Below are 19,931 nucleotides of genomic sequence, written 5' to 3'. Positions count from 1 at the left end.
AGTGCTTGATCTACAAGGATGTTGAAGGTTTTGATTATATACAGTTATGGACAAAAAATATTGGCACCCCTGCACTTCTGTCAGATAATGCACCACTTTGCCCAGAAAATTGTTGCAATTACAAATACTTTGCATGTAATGCTCCTTTAATTTGTATTTAAACTCACCAGTGGCAAGTTACAGGTGCTGACAATAGACAGATTCACACTTGCAACCAGTTAAAATGGAGAAAGGCTGACTCAACCTTTGTTTTGCGTGTCTGTTTACCACCCTGAGCATGGAGAAAAGAAACAAGAGCAAAGAATTGAGCATATAAATGAGAACCAAAATTGTGGAAAAGCATGGACAATCTCAAGGCTACAAGTCTATCTCCAGAGATCTTAATGTTCCTGTGTCCACTGTGCGCAACGTCATCAAGACGTTTACAGCGTCCATGGCACTGTAGCTAACCTCCCTGGACGTGGACGGAAGGCAAAAACGTAAGAAAGATTGCAACGAAGGATTGTTCGAATAGTGGATAAAAAACCTTGATCAACTTCCACACAAATTCAAGCTAACCTTCAGACACAGGGTAAACAGTGTCAGCTGGCACTATCCATCACCATCCGAAAGAAATGAGACGCTATGGTAGGAGACTCAGGAGGACCCCACTGCAGACACATAAGACATACAAAACCCAGACCTGACTTACCTGGGGAAGCCAAATCATTCTGGGAGAACGTCCTGTGGACAGTCAAACATGGTGGAGGTTCACAGATGTTTTGGGGTTGCTTTGCTGCTTCTGGCACTGGATGCCTTGACTGTGTGCATGGCATCATGAAATCTGAAGACTACCAAAGAATCTGGGGAGCAATATGTGTCTGTTCCCAGAAATCTTCCAGTGATTGATTTGTTATTTTTTTCCAAAGGGTGTGCTACCAAATATTAAGTTGAGGGTGCCAATAAGTTTATCCAGTACATTTTTTTAAAGTTCTGTATGGAATGATTTCAGATTTGCCTTTGCTTTTTTGTGTTGTTCCAATGCAAACAAAATAAATAAACATGTGAATACCAAAGCATTTGTAATTACAACAGTCGTAAGTGCAGGGGTGCTAATATTTTTGGCCATGACTATGTTCTTAAAGGGTGGACAATGAGGTACATTATATGAGATTCACAGTAAGAGAGACACCATCTAGCTGGTGTTCTATCAAGCTGGTATCCTACAATCTATTACTTGTTTCATGCTCCCTAGTCAGAAAGGTCATCATTATTCAGCCCTGAATTTGAAAAAATAAACAAAATGTAGCAATCTCCAAAGCTTTCACTTAGTTTTGCAGACAAATGTACCAATCTACTACTCTCAAGGGCACAAACAGAATTTGGGGCGTGACCAAAGTTGGGAGAACGGCATAAAACAAACCTTCCCGCCTTGCTATTCTGCCATGTCTGTCTCATGGTTCCTATCAGGGACCAAGTCCCAGGCCACTCACAAAGAGGCCTCCTGGGTGGTGTTTTCTTTTCTTCACATGGTGAAAGGGCTTCCTCTACTGGTGAAGTGGGATTACTGCAAATGTGTAGTAATGCAATGACAACCATTTACATGACCTTGTGTCAACCATAGCCACCTAAACCTTTATTTGAGGCAGTGTTTGACCAGTTATCAAATTAAATGAAGCGAAGCATCCCCACAACATATTTACATCCATGGTCCTTTATTGGAATGCTTTGTCTTATTAAGCATGTGACAATAAGCCAAATAGTGCACGTTTGGCACCAAATACAGATGCTCACTAACTGATACACTCTTACAAACACTACCACATTCGCAACACAAGGCCATCTACCCAAGCTTTACATATATGTATTATATACAAATGAGTCACTACATATTCATACAACCAATTCACATACTCATAGTGAGACACACACACACACACACACACACACACACACACACACACACACACACACACTTCAGTAACAGTGAAGGCTCATTCTCGTTCTTACACACCCACACGCTTATAAACTATAAACATATAATAAACAGATTACGTATATCGACAGAGCGCAAGAAGAATACGTAGAGCTTAAGACGGTAGTAATATTAGAGCGTTCCATGCTCTGTAAGAGGACCTCAGTAGCCAGTTGAACTGCACCAGGGAAGAGACAGGTTGAAGGCCACAAACACATGACATTCTCTATGTGACCTGTGGTTGGTGTGTAAATATAGTAAGTGTAGCTCTGTGCCAGTAGCGTAACTATGATGCGACGTCCAGCACAATGTCATGTGTTGGGAAGCTGGTGCTTGTGTGGATGGGGCTGGGTGGTGAGAGAACTGTATACTACGCACAAGACACAAAATAGGGACAGAAATGAAGAACGAGTGAGAGTCAGAGAGAGAAGGTATTGGAGTCTGTAGAAGAGAGAGCGAGGGTGCAAGGATTTGAGTTTCTATGTGTAAGAGAGAGAGAGACGGAGAGCCAGTGTTTGACCATGTGCATATGGGAGGATAGCTGGACTTCATTGCTATAGGTGTCACTGCCAAGGCGCAAAGACAGAAGATATAGATGGATTTCACAGCTGATTTTCACAGCTGGTCCTTAGGTATTGTTGTGAGGTTTTTAAAGGGGCTGTTGAATTAGAATGGGGCATATGTGGCAATTGGCAAATTGAATTCTGAAAGAGAGATGTTATTAGTGCTAGTAACTGTGCTGCTAAGCTGTGCCTAACAGGGGAACAACTTTAAACGTATCTTGGCACAGCTGATAGGTAAGATACCCGTCTCTCTCTCTCAAGGTGACATTTGTGTTTCCCTTTCTCTTCAGAGCTTGTTTATGTGTGCTCTCTTCTCTATCCTCCCATGATAGGACATCTCTCTTACTCCAAGTGCTATTACTGCTACAGCATGTTTGTCTCTGTAAGTATAGTGTAGTCTCTCTCTCTCTCTCTGTCACATCTCCACACCTGCCACTCCTCTCCCTGCACACATGATGCACATGATCCCATGCACTCCCCCTCCTATAGTCCCACTCACACAAGGGTGCCCATTCTCTCTCTCATTGGCTCAGCCCTCTCATGGGAGGGAGAGATTTCAATCTAGGCCCTCCCCCATACACTCCCAGGAGCATCCCTCACCCCTAACTCCCAGTAGAAGGAGTGAGGCATGCCCCTGGCCGTGTGGCGGTTGGCCCCTGCCCTGACCCTCAGACCACCGAGGCCCTCTTATCTTCGGGTGTCTCCTCCAGTATCTGCAGCAGCAGGTCAGTGAGGGGCTTGGCTACCGCGCGGTACCCAGCCGCCGTCAGGTGTAGGAAGTCAAACATGTCCCGGGTGGAGATAACTCCGTCAGAGTGCACAAAGCCCGCCCCCACGTCCAGGAACTGAGCCTGGCCCAGTCGCGGCAGCCAGGAGCGCAGGTACCCGTTCACTGCCACATTCTTCTCCCGCAGCGGGTTGGGCCGCTCGCCTCGTGCCAACAGGCCCTGAGATGGACAGGAAGGGTTAGCAGAGCAATCTGGCCACACCCACATGTCAACATGCAGGCTCACATACATGCATACATAGGCCCAGTCCCAATACACCCCTTGCCCCTACAATTTAGCCCTACCCCTCTGTTTTGCGTGTTCACATGTAGGGGTAGGGTGTCCCGATTCTTGTTGGGATAGAGGGGTAGGGCGAAGTGGAAGGGCTACATGGTCCTCCAAACACTCCAAAAAGTCCAGCAGCGAAGTTGTTGCACTTGTTACCGCTCCTCTAACATCAGTGCAGACTGACAGGGTAGGAGCACGGGTTGCAAGCCTACAGAGCACTGCTATTCTGTCATGAAGTGGCCTGGTAATGATGAATTATTCTTTTTTATTTGATGACTTGTTTGATCGATTGATAGCGTGAAACTTTGAGTTTGAAAAGTTGTGCGTGTCCATGCTTTTCTATGATACTACTGATGATGACGTATCAGTGTCTTGAAGGGTTGTCCCATTTCATAGGAGCAGATTTCAACCACTACCCCATGTAACTCTGTTCCGATCGGCAAGTCGAAAAGCGAGGGGCACTTGAAAAAGATGGGTTGGGGTAAGAAATGGGATTGGGCCATAGAGGTGGGGATGCACCAGAGGGCTTGACCACAAACCCCCAACAGAGACGGCACAGAGACAGCACACAGCCACACACTCACCAGCACAACTATCTTTGTCTTGGGTAAGCGGGTGGTGAGCAGCTGTGCGATGGCAAGGATTCCCCCTGCAACTTGCTCTGCCGAGTGCTCATGATTGTTGGTTCCTACCCACACCACCACCGCCTGGAGGGGACAAGAAACAACAGAGGCTTGGGTTACGTCTACACCCTCCTTTAGCCTGTAATGGTCCCTCTATCTTCAATACACCCCTCTGGGTATCTACCACAATGGTCACCAATCCCGGTCCAGTATAGTGACAGCACAGCTCCAACACACCTGACTCTACAAGTCACCTGGCCTTCAAGTCCTCAATAACTACAACCAGGTGTTTGAGTTCTGAGCTGGGGTATGCAGGTGTGCAGGACCACATTTGGCCAACCCTGCTGTGCTCTGTCCTCTCTGAGGGCCTGGGCTGGCTCTGGCTCACCTTGGGCCTGATGTTGTCCAACTCTCCATTCTGCAGCCTCCACAGCACGTTACAGGTGGTGTCTCCGCCGATGCCAAAGTTTAGTGCATGCAGAGGAGAGAACTGCTCTCGCCAGATCTATGGATGGTCAACAACAGAGTCATAAACACAAGATCTCTCTCTCACACACAAACACACACACACACACACACACACACACACACACACACACACAGTTAGTGAGTATACAAGAACAGCTCTTCTCTTCTTTCTTACCTCATACTGCTGCATAAGCTGCACCATGGAGTCTCCCACAAACAACACCTCTGGCTCTGCATCCTTACACTCCTGCACAAACCGTGTGTGCTGCAAAACACAACGCATGACCATACACCACAGAACAACGCTTAGGTAACACAATGACACTCAACACACAGACAGCGACTTGGGTTGAATAGGCTCATCGTCGTGATATTTGCTCTATATACAGTTCCCTCTATATATGGGGTACTATCATTTAGCAGTGACTGGTCTGTGGCTGGGTTTGGCATAGAACCGCTTGCTGACAGGGCTGTGTGTACATGTGAGATATAGTCTGTCTGTATGGTGAGATGGAGTATACTAGACCAACCTGAGACATCCAACGTTCATCCCCTTGTACATCATCCACTTGCTTGGCCACTGCTGCGGGGTTCATCTCATCACCACTCATCCTACCAGAGAGATACCACAGATTAGCGCGCGCACACACACACACACACACACACACACACACACACACACACACACACACACACACACACACACACACACACACACGATTGAGACTAGCTTTCACTCCTCCCTGAGGCTGAGCACAGAGCGGGTGATGATGCAGGTGGGAGAGACAACAGCGCTTGCTGCGATGCAACAGTGGCCTCATAGCCAATGGAAGAGCCAGGAATGGATGTGTTTCTAATGGCAGCATGAACGAGGGCAGTAATACAGGCCAATACAACATGTAACACAAAGGCAAACATATGTCGTTTTTTAAGACCCATTAGCAGGCAACCCAATGTAATTTGAGCTATTCAGTCAGCAAGTTCAAAGGAAATGGCCCACAAGCTATTAGACGCGCTTTGCACCTCTATGGCCCAATCCCATGTCTTACCCCAACCCATCTTTGCTGTCCCCCTACTAACATAAGGCATGCCCGGTGAAGGACTAGCCCCAAGAAACGATCGTACTATCTCGCCCTCGTACCTGAAGGCTTCTGGTGATCAGGGCCAATCCTTGCCAAAACAGTGGAACGAGTCTATTCCCTCGCGACCAAGGCTGCAAGACTCCGATGTCACTGTGCGTCCAGAGATGCTACGAGGCTAGTGCGTCGGTGCGGATGGATACTGCTTAGCTAAGCTAGGTGGCTAACTAGATATGTTTACTAGATATGTTTATGTCTCCTCGCCGAGTCGATCCAAACAGCTGCGACAGAGCTCTTCTGTTCTGTCTCACTCTAATAACTAACTAACGACGATGCAACTGAAATGCTTTAGCAAATTCTTCTATATGAGAAAGGTATGGCCAAAGCGAGCCAACCTCACGCTCTGCTGTGGCATCCAACGTTTATTTTCCTCCCTTTCTCTCTGTCGTGACCCACTTCCGCTATGGAATTGTACATGACATGTCCATCCTAATGAGCAATCGTGCACCTTTACTTCCATTGAATTATGTTTGGCGTGTTGCTAGATCTGTCATTGCAAATGGCACCATCATCCGCAAAATATCATTACTGATCGTTATCATCGTTATATACATTGTTTCATTTTTTGGAGCAAAATCCACGACAGTAGACAGAAAGGCAGAGGATGCGTATAATGTTATACACGGTAATGGCCACGGGGTGGCAGCAGTCCCCAAGTACCGGTGCTCTGCTCCCCTGCCCAGTCCCAGGGCCAGACAAAACAGGGATCATATTTTCAAATAATGAAATAATACAGTGATTATGATGAATATGACTTTATTTACCTTAACGAGGGTGGAGCAACTGCTTTACCTCATTCACGATTTAACATGTTTCACATTTAAGTCATTTAGCAGACGCTTAGCGACTTACAATAAGTCATTTCTTTGTCTAAGTCAGTTAATCAACTATACATCAGTCACCTTCGATAATAACCGAAGAACCAAACCTCATAACCAACGGAATTAAGGACCAGTTACTACGCTTAGGCTGTCATGGGACATTTTGTGAATCAATAAATGCATATTTGACATTTGCAAACAAAATGTCACAATGTGTGAATAAAAACGAAAGCAGTGACAAACATCTTTCCAAGCGTATAAATAAAAGCATTGCTTTGTGTATGTAGCCTATCCAATCATTTATTATAATAAAGATGTGTGTCACTGCTTTCGTTTTTACTCACGCATTGTGACAATTGTTTACAACGTCTTTAGTCATATTTACAAATCATTTTGCATTGATTAAAATAATGGTTCACAAATATAAATCAAGAGGTATTTATATGTGGATAGTAAATTATATGTGTGCTTTGTGTTTTTTGTTAACGGATCATGGTGCACATTTGTGAGTTGCAGTTTATTTGTTTACAATACAATTGGCAATAATCTATCTCCATCTGTCTCTGCTGAGGAGAGATTTAACGAGTACAGAAATGTTTTACCGTTTTGATATACAGGTTCTTGTCAAGTCTAACAGGTTCCACAAGATGCGCTCGTTCCCCTCGGGGGCCACCGGGCTGGAAGGTGAGTGGTTCACTGACTCCTCCTCCCGTTCCGTTCACAGCCTCTCTAGCCTTGGGGGTGATCCATTTTTTTCTCCAAAAACAGGTATACGCCTTGATCCCCAAATATTTTGCGCGTAGACGTTTTTTCTTCTTCTAGAGATTTAACTATTTATAACATCAAGAGTTGTTTTAGGGTATGATAAACTGCCAATCCGATGTATCGGACATGGCTTCAGTTTCTCACTCTTCTCGGTGGATTCGCAGTACCAGGTAAGTTCGAGCCAACTTCCTCAATTGTTGATTAACAACCCCGGTCCATTAGTAAAGAAACCAATCGGGTTCGTCTTTTGCTTGCATTTCATTGTATATCCTGCCATCATACTTGTGTCACACTAACTGTCACCCCTGTGTGCTTAAATGGCTATTGGTGAACAGAACTTCGATCTAATAATAGAACCCCAGAACTCCACAAATAATAAAAGCATGGTTGCATACATTCCCCTTCAGTATGCAACAATGCTAAGTCATTTATAATGTTGTAGAAGATGACATAGAGAGTGAATTAATGGTGGTCTGGCTTATTATGAATATTTCTTACAGGGTCCAAATGCCAGTTAAGAAAACTCCTCAGCAGTATATCACAATTTGATTACTATCTGCTATTTTATACTATCTGAATGTGTAATTCTCACTTGTGTCTTGCTGTTTCATAACAGATATGACACAGCTAACAGGGATCAAGTTGTTCATTCCTTTGGTCTGACTAGCTCTGCTCTGGGCCAGGAATCACAGCTTGACTTTATAATCAAGTGTCTGTTTTATTTGTAAATGTGTCTTAATAAGTCTTATCAATTATGTTTACGTGGAAGGTAATTCTGCAAAGGGCGCAGTTTTTACTACAGTTGGGTGTTCCAAGTGAAGCATGAAATACTGCTAGTCCAATTGATGAAGCACACAACAAAACCACTGTCAAATGATGCATTTCCAGTGGTGCTGAGAGGGGCCCTTGGTGTCCAGAGTGTTTTACTGTCCCATAGATCAGCTCTCATTTGGTAGTGGCATCTGGTGGACTATCTGATGAGAGAGAGAAGCCTATGTAGTTTGTTAAGTTAATACAGGTATTCATCAGCATGTGTTGGCGTTATAAAGATCTCAGTGTTGGCGTTATAATGCTAACATGCTGTCATGGATATCACCCACACTCAGGATTATGGAGCATTACAGACAATGATTCCAGGCTTGCCATTAGATATGCCAGGATAGATGAGGAATACCTGATTTAGAGGGAATGTTTTAATCTATATGGCTCAACGGGGCACTGAGGCAGAGACTGAAGGTTTGCACATGGCTGGCAATAATCCCTCTTTGGCTCTAGCCCCAGCTCTATGCTCTACCAAGCACTCCAGAGAGATAAATCTACATTTTGGACCCAGTTTGTGCCCATGGGTGGATGAAAGATTGTGTGTTTCATGAGTAGTCTTGAATAATGCTGGCAAGGGCAAGGTTGCTCTGTACCAGAGGTACACAGTGGATGAGTGTCTGGTAAGGTTCTGATTGTAGAAACGTGTGTTATTTCTCCATTAGCAGATCACCATGCTACACTGCATATTTCATAATATGAATTATGGAATTATTATGAATTATTTCCAATCCCTCCCTGGTACCATTCAGGGAGGGGCTTGATGGACCTTGGACTGAACTCATACAATCATTAACCATACAGCTGCCTCTATCATTAACCAGTGAGAGTGTAACTGTTCCATATAAACACTTAGAAGTCCTGGCAGGGCAACGGAATGCACACTGATTCAACAGAGGGCCTTTATGGTTTTATTCTTTGATTTGATTTTGACTGTTTGTTTGTTTCTGTTTGCCTGGTCTTATTTAGAATTCTAGCTCATAGTCAACCTAAGAGTCATGCCTGCTGCTAATACAGCTGACCACTATTCCATAGCCAATGAGGCCTATAACAGGAGACATGGATGAGGGGTTTGGTTGAGTGAGTGTGTCTTTAATGGACTGCACTTACAGTATATAGCGCCTTTATCCAAAGTGCTTTACAACAGCCTCTCATTCACCCATTCACACACACATTCACACACCAATGGCGGCAAAATACCATGCAAGGCGCCGGCCCGCTCACTGGGAGCAATTTGGGGTTCAGTGTCTTGCCCAAGGACACTTCGACATGTGGCCAGCTGGGGCTCGAACCGCTGATCTGCCAACCTTGCGATCATTAGACGCCGGCTCTACCTCCTGCGCCACAGCCGCCCCTCTTTGAGTATCTCACTTGACTCATCATGGATGTCAAGGCCATTGCCCTTATTTACTCGAGTTGCGGCCAAGTTTAGACTAAAGAAATGTAAACAGTGAGAATAGACACAGTTGTTTTGAATAACAAGTAGCTTGTTATCCTTTCACGGTCATGTTGAGCACTCTTGGTGTAAAGCTGTGAAATCAGGATGTGTGTCCTGAAAGTCTCAGCACTGAAAGGACAAGAGAGGGGTTTCACTCACTGCATCGTCAGGTGCTTGCTTACACACATGTATGCCCTTTTATCTTGTGTGTACCCGCTTTTGTAATGGGATGTGTTCTGTTACATCTACTGTATGTATGTGCGTGTTCTCACACTGGGTCCTCTCCCCTCCATGTCTCAGGTGTGCTGCGAGTCGGTGGGATGGAGATCTCCGTGTTGAAAGAGATGGAGGCGGTTAACGGGACGGATGTGAAACTGAAGTGCACCTTTAAGTCCAAATACCCCGTGTCCCTCAAATCTGTGGCAGTGTCCTGGAACTTCCGTCCCCTGGGCCAGGGAGCCGAGGAGTCTGTATGTCCACATTAGGGAACACAACAGGAGTCATGGGAATTTAGAACTGAATTTAGAAAATGATGACTGAATTAGGAAGAAAGAGACAGTTAGACATGGAAACATGGCTTTATAATGCATGGTCTTACAAATGAATATTCGTGTAACCTTAAAGGATAGTAACACATATTCTGGAATAATCTAGCATGTAGAGGAAAGCATAGCATATAGCGTGTAGAATATTGTTCTTCTATTGTCAATCCTGCGTGTGTGTGTGTGTGTGTGTTAGGTGTTTTACTACCAGGAGATAGGGTACCCGCCCACAGAGGGCCGTTTTAAGGGGCATGCAGTGTGGTCAGGGGACATTCAGAAAGAGGACGCTTCCATCACCCTGCAGAACGTCCCTCCCACCTATAACGGCACCTACACCTGCCAGGTCCACAACCGGCCGGACGTCCACGGTGTTAACGGAGAGATCACCCTCAGGGTCGTCACAGCTGGTCAGTCCCTCAGTCAGGGTCACTCCTATAGGCCTACAGAAGACTTTGACTGTGTTTTAATGACTGTGTTTTAATGACTGTTCTTTAAGGGTACTCATTCTGCTCACGTGTTGCTGCTCTAGCCTCCGTCTCTGAGATTGGGATCCTGGCTGCAGCCGTCGGCGGCTCCATCGGCGTGGTCCTGCTCATCCTGGTCTCCTACGTGGCTGTGAAGTTGTACCGGAGTCGGCGCCACCCGAACAAGGATGTGGAACTGCAGACGCATGAGAAGGAGTGGAAGGACCCCACGGAGTGGTGAGCGGCGCCGGAGATGGCAGGGACTGTTGTGGGAGAGTCGGCGGGCGGCGGTGACGGGTCATTGGAGGTGCTGTCATTGGTGTCCACTGTACGGAGGGACTACTATTCATTTTAGCGGATTTCCTGCTTCGCTGCTTTCTTCTTCTCACCCAATGTGAGCTTCTCAGACTCAACTACTGTAGCTGAACTAACCTCAGTATTAGTGATCCTCTTACAGCTCATTCATTTCAAAGTCACGCAGCTTTTTATGAATTTTAACAGTTTTTGTTACAGACAATTATGTGACTGTATTTTGATTTTATGCTTGTTATATTCAAAGATTCAAATATGTAACTGAAATGTTTCACTAAAAGGTAGTCCAAGAATTCGCTATCAAAGTGCTGCTCCTGTAACTTTACACTGACATCAGCTCACAACGGGGGCCGCTGGTTTAGCTGGCTAGCATGGCTGTGCATTAGCTCCTATTAGATATGGCTGAATTGGCATCAGCAGCCTCTAGACTTTCAAGTGGTCTGACAAGTAGGTGGTTCAGATCCTTGTGCCAATATGAATGTTGTATTTCACCACATTTAGTTAGCCATTTGTCCCTAAATAAATGTATAACAACCTGTGCATGTCTATCACCAAATAGCTTAGCCTATGATCAACACAGAGATTGTCACTCTTCTGAAATGAATGAATTGGGCAGCAGACTTTTGAAGTGTGCTCTCTCGGTGTACTTTGTGTGCATCTATGATGGTGGTCCCGTGGTGAGTTCAGTCAGTGAAGCCTTTTGGATCCCTGTACTGTATATGGGGGTTGGCAAGGTGGCTATGGTATGGGCTAAGGACAAGGGCTGGTGAAAGCTTTTCTGGGCCTTTTCTGGGTTTCAGTGACTACCATTTTGTTTCTCTGACCAACATTCTCCTGCTTTCTGCAAAAAAAGACACAAAAAAATCCCCAGTTTTGGACAAGAACTATGACACACTGACAAGTTTGAATGCATAAAAGGAACTACCATTCCAAGGAGCCTGTTTCCCACTCAAAGCCATCAGTAGTTCGGTCTAAAGCTGTAGATGAACTGATACGGCTACCGTGTGTCCATTGAAGGAAACAGTTCGACACCTTGCTTGGGGAAGAGGGGGATCCTGAAGGGGGGACCTTTCTGGGCTGGGTCTATGCTGAGGCTCATGGGTGTTGTGTACTTCAAGGTTTCTCCCTCTCTCTCTAACTTACTTACTCTGCCTTCGGACGTCTGGTGAGGTACATCTATGCAGGGCCCTCGGTGTTATTCTACTAACTACACTATGAATGTAGACAGCTCTTCAGCAATCTGTGTGCGTGTGTGCGTGTGTGTGTGTGTGTGTCTGTGTGTGCGTGTGTGTGTGTGTGTGTGCGTGCGTGCGTGCGTATGGTTGTGCGCATGGTTGTGTGTGTGTCTGTGTGCATGTGTGTGTGCGTGTCTGTGTGCGTGTGTGTGTGTGTGTGTGTATGTGTATGTTTGTGTGTGTCAGTGAACCCGAGGAGGCGATTCATCTGAAGTTAATGGGGAAGGAGAAAGAGGTTGACAGTTCTGACGGGGAGATGGAAGAAGCCAGCAGTGGAGATGGAGAGGAGGAGGACGATGGAGAAGGGGAAGGCGATGATGGTGATGACGACGATGAAGGTGGTGGTGATGATGGTGATGATGACAAGGTAAAAGCCCTGCAGATGGGGCTCCAAAAGTCCAAAAGTGAGGCTAACACAATGAGGGGAATTAATGGACTTAAGTCCAAATATCAATCCCAGTCCCTGATCAAACTCTGTTGATGTTATGAACCGCTCCCAAGCATTATAGCTCGTAGTAGCCATGTTGCAGCTCATCCATCAATCGTCATGTTCTTGTTGTGAAAACGTGTTCAATTCTGTCTGTCATTATGCAGAACAAGTGTACATGTACAGTAATGTCATTTTGTTTCCATGGTCATTATTTGGTGATGAAGCAGATGTGTGGGATTAAAGCGGATCAGGTTTCCTCACACAATAACAAGACTGGAGGAGGGACACTAGAGGAGTGACATGATGTCAGGAGATCCCAATGTTTTATTTTTATTTTTATTTTTTAATATATAAATACATTGGATCTATGGAGCTGACAGAGGACTCTGCCTGCGGTTCTGCTGACAGCGTGTGTTGGACCTGATATTCTGCACTCGCTATACACAAACATTGTGACAGAGCTGTCCCAGGCTGAGTGGCACCTGCTCCTTCCCCTGTGCCTGTACCTGTTACCCCACCCCACCCCACCATACCCATGGCTCGGTTCTGGCGAACTCCTAACAATACGGGCCCATTACAGCAGACTTGTCCGTGAGGTTGGCTGGTTCTACTTCCCTGATTCAGTTTGCTGTACAGCACCGTAACTGTGTCCAGCTTCTGATCAACTCCTGCCAACAGATGTCTTAGCAACTACATGGTGTTTACTGGGAAAGGGCCCACATTTTACTTTACCAGACATGTTATTTGTTTTATATGTTCTATTCTAGATAACCATTGCTTCCTGTTGTCCATCAAAGATCAAACCTGTATTTGTTTTTCTTAAGATACAGGAGTTCATTTTACTGCCTATTTTTGAATAAAGAAAAATCTTATCAAAATGATTTCATCGATAAGTGCTATGGATTTCGTGGTCGAAGATGATTGATCCTGTATAGGAAGTAACACTGAATGAGTAGAAACTGAGAGAGGGTGTGGTCGGCCATGGGCTGTATCGCACACTGGTATCACTCACAATGGCTGCCAGTCATTCCTTCCTTCATCATCACTACCCACCCACCCGCCTACACAATCCTGTCTGACCTGTGTATCACTCCCTCTCTGCGCTCCGAGTCTCTGTCTGCCGCCCTGCTACAACAATCCAAGAGAATTGCAACAGCCAGATACCACAGGATTGTTTACCTTGGCGCAGGGTTGAGCATTATACTGCATTATGGGTCTCCTGAATGCCATGAACCTAATTCCATTTAATCTCAAATTTCATAAACTTATTTTTCATAAATGACCATTCGATTGTTCTCAGTTGACGGGTGTGTTTGTTTATGTGGTGAATCGTGTTCTAAACGCTTCGGGTGTGCTCTCAGTGGCATCTGCACTGTGCCAGAGGGCACCCCCTGGTGTCTTCAGTTGGACTGTTCAGTTTTACTTGACATACTCTGTGCTTTTAATGTGTGTTGCCCTTGTAAAAAAACAACAACAACCAGACAACCACACCCAGGGTCAGGGTGGGCTTTGCCTGTGTAAGCAGGTGTTTTTGGCGTAGAATGGGTAGAATGGGGAGAGGAGCTGCTTTGTGTGGCTGTGCCCGGTGACATGTGAGGACCTGCCATAACTATGTGGCTCTGTGTCTGCAGGGCTTTGTCAGGAGGAAATACAAGCTGTCCCCTTTGCATACACTGATCCAGGAGGTAGACACCGCCTCCTCGCACATGGATGGAATGGGAACAGAGCCCTCTTTATTTACAGAGCCCCACAAACCTGCTGTAAACTCACTCAGAAAGAGAAACCCAGTGTATGCACAAAACCCATACATCTGCTCACATAAATCACTCCATGTTGGATGTACATCCAAAGAGGGGATTTGATTAGATTGATTAGATTTATTGTGAAATGTCTCTTTTCCGGGAAAATGGAATGTGGCTACATCATTTAGAGTAGAAGCACATGACATGGAATACTTCTTGAAGTCACATTGACCTTGACTTGAGGAAGGGAAAAGACAGGTAGCGGGAAGGACTGTGGGAGAGAAGAGATAGATGGGGATATGTTGCAACACAATGTTGTGAAAAGAGTGTTATTTTGCAAGAGAACCATGTTCCGCTGTGATATGTCGCCGACATAGTCTGTGAATGGCCCCCTGTTACTTGAATCTTTAGTTGACTGGTAGGGTAGGTTAAATGGAGCTTATGCCAGAGTTTGTGTTAGTGTGTGTCTGTGTGCATGCATGTGCAGGGTGCAATGCCTGGTGTGAATAGTACATTTGGTGTGTGTGTGTGTGTGTGTGTGTAGTGTGTTTGCTTGCGCTGCAGTAAATCAGTGAATGCTGAGATGCCGTCGTCATCTCCTCCCCCTGGAGCAGATAGCATGCTGCAGTAACAGCAGAGGACACCTACTCATTCAAGGGTGCGTGTCTATACGGTGTGTGTGTGTGTGTGTGTGTGTGTGTGTGTGTGTGTGTGTGTATATGTGTGTGTGTGTGTGTGTGTGTGTCTGTCTGTCTGTCTGTGTCTGTGTGAGAGAGAGAGTGTGTGTGCGTGCGCAGCAGTGTCCTGCACAGGTCTGCAGCTCTTGCTGCAGCAAAAGAGTGTTTTTTTTCCATTCAGTTCTGGAAGGGTTCCCAACACTGCTGCAATTATTCTCCAGTGGAGGGGCCTGGACAGCAGAGCAGTGAGCCTGAGAACAGTACCTCCCACATGGGCCTCTGCACCCACCCCCTCACTCCACCTACTGGCACTACACTGTACTGCACTTAACATCCTACGTACACCCAATACTGTACATTCACACCTGTAAAAACAAACAAAAAAGGATTCAGTGGTTCAGAGGAGTAGTGAAACGTATTCTTTAGTTCCACCCAGTGTAAGAGTGCTGTGTAAGTCTGTGTGTGTTCGTCCTCTCCTCTGGCCTGGTTCCAGCTCTGTTAATGCCCTGCAGGTGATGACTCGGCACAATCTCATATTATTTATTTATGCAACGGATGGATAAAGAGAATTTAATTCACTCCATTTCCTGCTGCCCACGATGATCAATGCACCGGAACCCTGTTTATCCCACTGCACCTTTGAACACATTCACCTGTCCGTCACAGTCGCTCCACACCCCTCGGATAGTCACCGCCCCCCACCCCTCTCACAGTCTCCCCACACCCCTCCCCACCCCTCGGATAGTCACACCCCTCCCCATCCCTCGGATAGTCACCGCCCCCCACCCCTCTCACAGTCTCCCCACACCCCTCCCCACCCCTCTCACAGTCGCTTCACAGTCTCCCCACACCCCTCCCCACCCCTCGGATAGTCACCCCCCCACCCCTCGGATAGTCACACCCCCCCCCCCACCCCTCTTACAGTCTGCCCACACCCCTCCCCACCCCTCGGATAGTCACCGCCCCCCACCCCTCTCACAGTCTCCCAACACCCCTCCCCACCCCTCGGATAGTCACACCCCTCCCCACCCCTCGGATAGTCACCGCCCCCCACCCCTCTCACAGTCTCCCCACACCCCTCCCCACCCCTCGGATAGTCACCGCCCCCCCACCCCTCTCACCCCCCCCCAACCCTCTCACAGTCGCCCCACACCCCTCTGATAGTCACATCCCCCCACCCCTCTGATAGTCACACCCCTCTGATAGTCACCACCCCCCCACCCCTCTCACAGTCACCCATCCCTCTCACAGTCTCTCCACACCCCTCTGATAGTCACCCCCCCACCCCTCTGATAGTCACCCCCCCCCCCCAAAGACTTATGGAGATATGAATATTGGTTAAGTTTACTAAAACTATTTTGATGTACAGTACAGTAAGGAATTTAGTAATTGATTGGATACTGAAAATAAACCACTGTCTATAACGAATTCAATTCAGACACAAAGGTAGATAGAATCTGAAAGAACGAGTTTCTACTTGTGCAGATTGTTTTTCCAATGAAAAGATCTCCCTGCCCGCTTATGAACGGTTCCCACAAATAGGCCAGGATGCAGGAAATAAAGTTATGATTAATAGCCAACACGACATCTAAATGTCAACACAGGCAAAAACATGCTTTACTGGCAGATACAGTACCTGCAGCTGGCGACTTTCAAAGTATCAGCAGAAACGTCAGTCGCAGATGTACAAGCCATAAGTAACTACTACCTCTCTCACCTGTACAAGCCATAAGTAACTACTACCTCTCTCACCTGTACAAGCCATAAGTAACTACTACCTCTCTCACCTGTGCAGGTTAGGTACACATCCAGCTCTTGTAGAACAACAACCAAAGTCCAGTTCAGCCAAGCAGTTTGGGGTCAAGCCCCCGTAGTACACTGGCACTGACTCACTGCAGTGTAGCACAATCCAGCAAGGGAGAGAGGAAGAGGAGGATAAGGTAAATGAATGAGAGAGAGAAGTGAGTGTAGAAAAGAGAGGTGCCAGCGCCTGCCCCCCCCCCCCACCTTCACAGCAGCTCTTGTGCTCTAACTGTTCTCCTGCTCAGATGGCCTTCACTGCAACATCATCTCATTTCTCCTCTCGTTGTTGGGAGAATGCCTACTTTCTCTCTCTCTCTCTCTCTCTCTCTCTCTCTCTCTCTCTCTCTCTCTCTCTCTCTCTCTCTCTCTCTTTCTCTCTCTCTCTCTCTCTCTCTCTCCTCTCCTGACATACTGTATATACTGTATGTGCTGTATGTTCTGCCAAATGTTTTCTTTAAACTCTAGTTTGCAGTAGACTCCTTATTCATTCTTAGCCTCCCCTCCTAAATTTCGTTGTTTGGTACCTGTACTGTAGCAATGACAAATAAAGTCCATTCCATTCCATTCCATTCCATTCCATTCCTATATCTGGCCTCCTCTCTCAGGTTTTCATCTCCCTAACGACCATGTTGATTTTGGATGTTTTTCCACCAACTAATACGGTCTGACAATCTAATGGGATGTAAATGGATGGTATTTGACTGCCGTGATGACAAGGGATGATGTTGGTAATACGTTTAGGAAACTTCAGAAATCCCTCTGTTTTTACAAGTTGCTGACTAATCAGTGATAAAAAGGAATGATCCAATTAGAGAAATCGACAGCAAGCCGTTTTCTACAAACAGGCCCCAAATGACTCCAAACAGAGACTAGAAGCCCTACTGGTCAGTATCATAACATAAGTGCATTATGGGTAAGTGGCACCAGGTGTTTCACACCATCTCATATGTTAATGCACTGCCAGCCACATTACCTGTCACAGTAGAGTTATGAGAACGTTGCGCTATGTTAGCTGGTTTGACCTTTAAAGGGACACATGCACGCACGCACACACACACACACACACACACACTCTCTCTCACTCTCACACTTACTCCCTCCCTGCCCCTCCTGGCTCCTGGCAATAATAACTAATGACCAGGGGCTCTAGTCTGTGGTGTAGAAGGTAATTATCCCGAGGTAGCGGAATAGGACACCATTGTTAGACCTGGTCTTAGTCAAGGCAGGGTTGGAGACAGAGTGTTATCATGCCCTCCCCACCATATCAGAGAGAGGAGGCAGAGGGGGGAGGAGAAGGGGAGAGAAATGCAGAGTCACAGGAAACTCAACTCTGTCAATCTATCATGAGGAAGGATGTGTGCAGGGAGAGAGAGAGAGGGAGAGTGGGGGAGAGAGGGAGCTCTCAAAGTCACATTCACATTGCAGGTAAACACACACCCGACTCATTTGCTCAGGCACAGGCGTCAGGAGGAATACCGAAGAACATGATGATATGTTGATTTTGCCGTTGTCTGATTTTCTCCGTTGATTTTCATTGTCAATTATTTCATTCATCAAAGCAAATCATAGAGGAGTGATTGACAAACACATTGCGCTTTATTACAGATCAGGGACCTACAGGGTGTAGGTACATGCCATATCTATTAACACATGCCTGTTTATAAATACAAGGTACTGAGCCAGTGTGTCCCGGGGCTGTATTACACAGCCCCCCCCCCCAACCTGCACTGCAGAACTTTCTCTGATCTTCACAAGCACTCTGACAAAAGTGCCTGCGTCTGCATTCACACCCAGTCAGAGAGGATGAGGGAGGGGGGGGGGGGGGGTGATGAGAGAGAGAGAGAGAGCGAGAAAGAGAGAGGGGCAGACACAGAGCTGAGGGAGGGAAAAGTTGAAAGAGAGCCAGAGGAGCAGGCAGCTGAGGGAAGACTCGGCATCGTTTGGGTTCCGCTATCCAGGAAAAAGAGCAGGACCTGACCAGCAGCCATCAGGTCTACTGCAGCAGCAGTCTCCTGTGTTTCTCTCTCTCACACACACACACACACACACACACACACACACACACACACACACACACACACACACACATACACACAAACACACACACACTCTCACCCTCACACTCGTTTCTCTCTCTCACACACACACACACACACACACACACACACACAAACAAACACACACTCTCACCCTCACACTCGTTTCTCTCTCTCACACACACACACACACACACACTCTCTCTCTCTCTCTCTCTGGACGTTTGTCTCTCGCCCTGGCTGAGGCTGCAGTGAGCCTCTCTGCAGGGGAAGCGCAGGCTGGCGGATTCTCCTCGGCTGCATCCCGACTAACTGTCGTCCCTCGCTGCCTCTGCTCTGCTCTGCTCTCGCGTCCTCACTGACTCAGCTGTTCAGTCAGCCTGCCGGCCTTTCAGGCAACACCAGCCCCAGGAGGAGGAGGAGGAGGAGGAGGTACTGTCTGCTACGACTGGACTGTGTGCATAGACTATTTCTTGAATATACTCAGTCATTTAATCACTCTTTGTTTCTCTCTCACCCCCCCCTCTCTCGCTGTTTCTCCCTCTCTTTATCTCTCATACACACACACACACACACACACACACACACACTGTAACTTGCAACTTGTCTCACATTTTTCTTCGTCTCTGTTCTCACCTCCCTCTCTTTCTATCTGGTTAAATCCTCAGGATCATAACAGCAGATTGACTTAGTTGCTACTGAGTTTGTCTTGAAGACCCCCCCTCCACACACACACACACACACACACACCCCGGCGCCCCCCACCTCTCTCCCCCTTCCCTCCGCGCCCTCTGTCTAACCTACAGTCCTTCTAACAGGAGTGTTGTGGGGGGTTGCTGGCAGGCAGAGAGACACTGCAACCAGAACTAGGTGAAACAGTTGGACGTGACTCGTGGGGACCAGACACCCATACGCCCAGCAGCCAGAGGGACGACACCGGGCCAGTGGAGACCAGCAGAGGGATTCCTGAGGGGCGATCACACAGCCGTACGGACTCCGGGCTGGATCCTACAGAGGCTTGTGCTTTGGACTGGATCAGACCACC

General features: G+C 46.8%; 2 protein-coding genes across 2 annotated transcripts; one reads left to right on the top strand and one right to left on the bottom strand.

Annotated features, from left to right (window-relative positions):
* Positions 1-1,702: 1,702 nt before the first annotated feature.
* Positions 1,703-6,167, bottom strand: pafah1b2 (platelet-activating factor acetylhydrolase 1b, catalytic subunit 2). The gene is made up of 6 exons (XM_080530257.1): positions 5,805-6,167; positions 5,194-5,275; positions 4,839-4,928; positions 4,584-4,700; positions 4,157-4,279; positions 1,703-3,464 (listed from the first exon to the last, which is right to left on the bottom strand). The coding sequence occupies exons 2-6, from the start codon at positions 5,272-5,274 to the stop codon at positions 3,186-3,188; spliced, it is 690 nt and encodes a 229-aa protein (XP_080386383.1). The 5' UTR covers position 5,275; positions 5,805-6,167; the 3' UTR covers positions 1,703-3,185.
* Positions 6,168-7,354: 1,187 nt separating this feature from the next.
* mpzl2b (myelin protein zero-like 2b) lies at positions 7,355-12,502 on the top strand. The gene is made up of 4 exons (XM_080529988.1): positions 7,355-7,558; positions 9,946-10,115; positions 10,384-10,594; positions 10,717-12,502. Exons 1-4 carry the CDS (start codon positions 7,504-7,506, stop codon positions 10,890-10,892), a joined length of 612 nt encoding a protein of 203 aa, XP_080386114.1. The 5' UTR covers positions 7,355-7,503; the 3' UTR covers positions 10,893-12,502.
* The last annotated feature ends 7,429 nt before the right edge of the window (positions 12,503-19,931 follow it).

The sequence above is a fragment of the Nansenia antarctica genome, assembly GCF_963989245.1.
Source record: "Nansenia antarctica genome assembly, chromosome: 4".
NCBI lineage: Eukaryota > Metazoa > Chordata > Actinopteri > Argentiniformes > Microstomatidae > Nansenia > Nansenia antarctica.
Note: the sequence above shows the minus strand (reverse complement) of the source record. Positions and strands in the feature narration are given on the sequence as shown.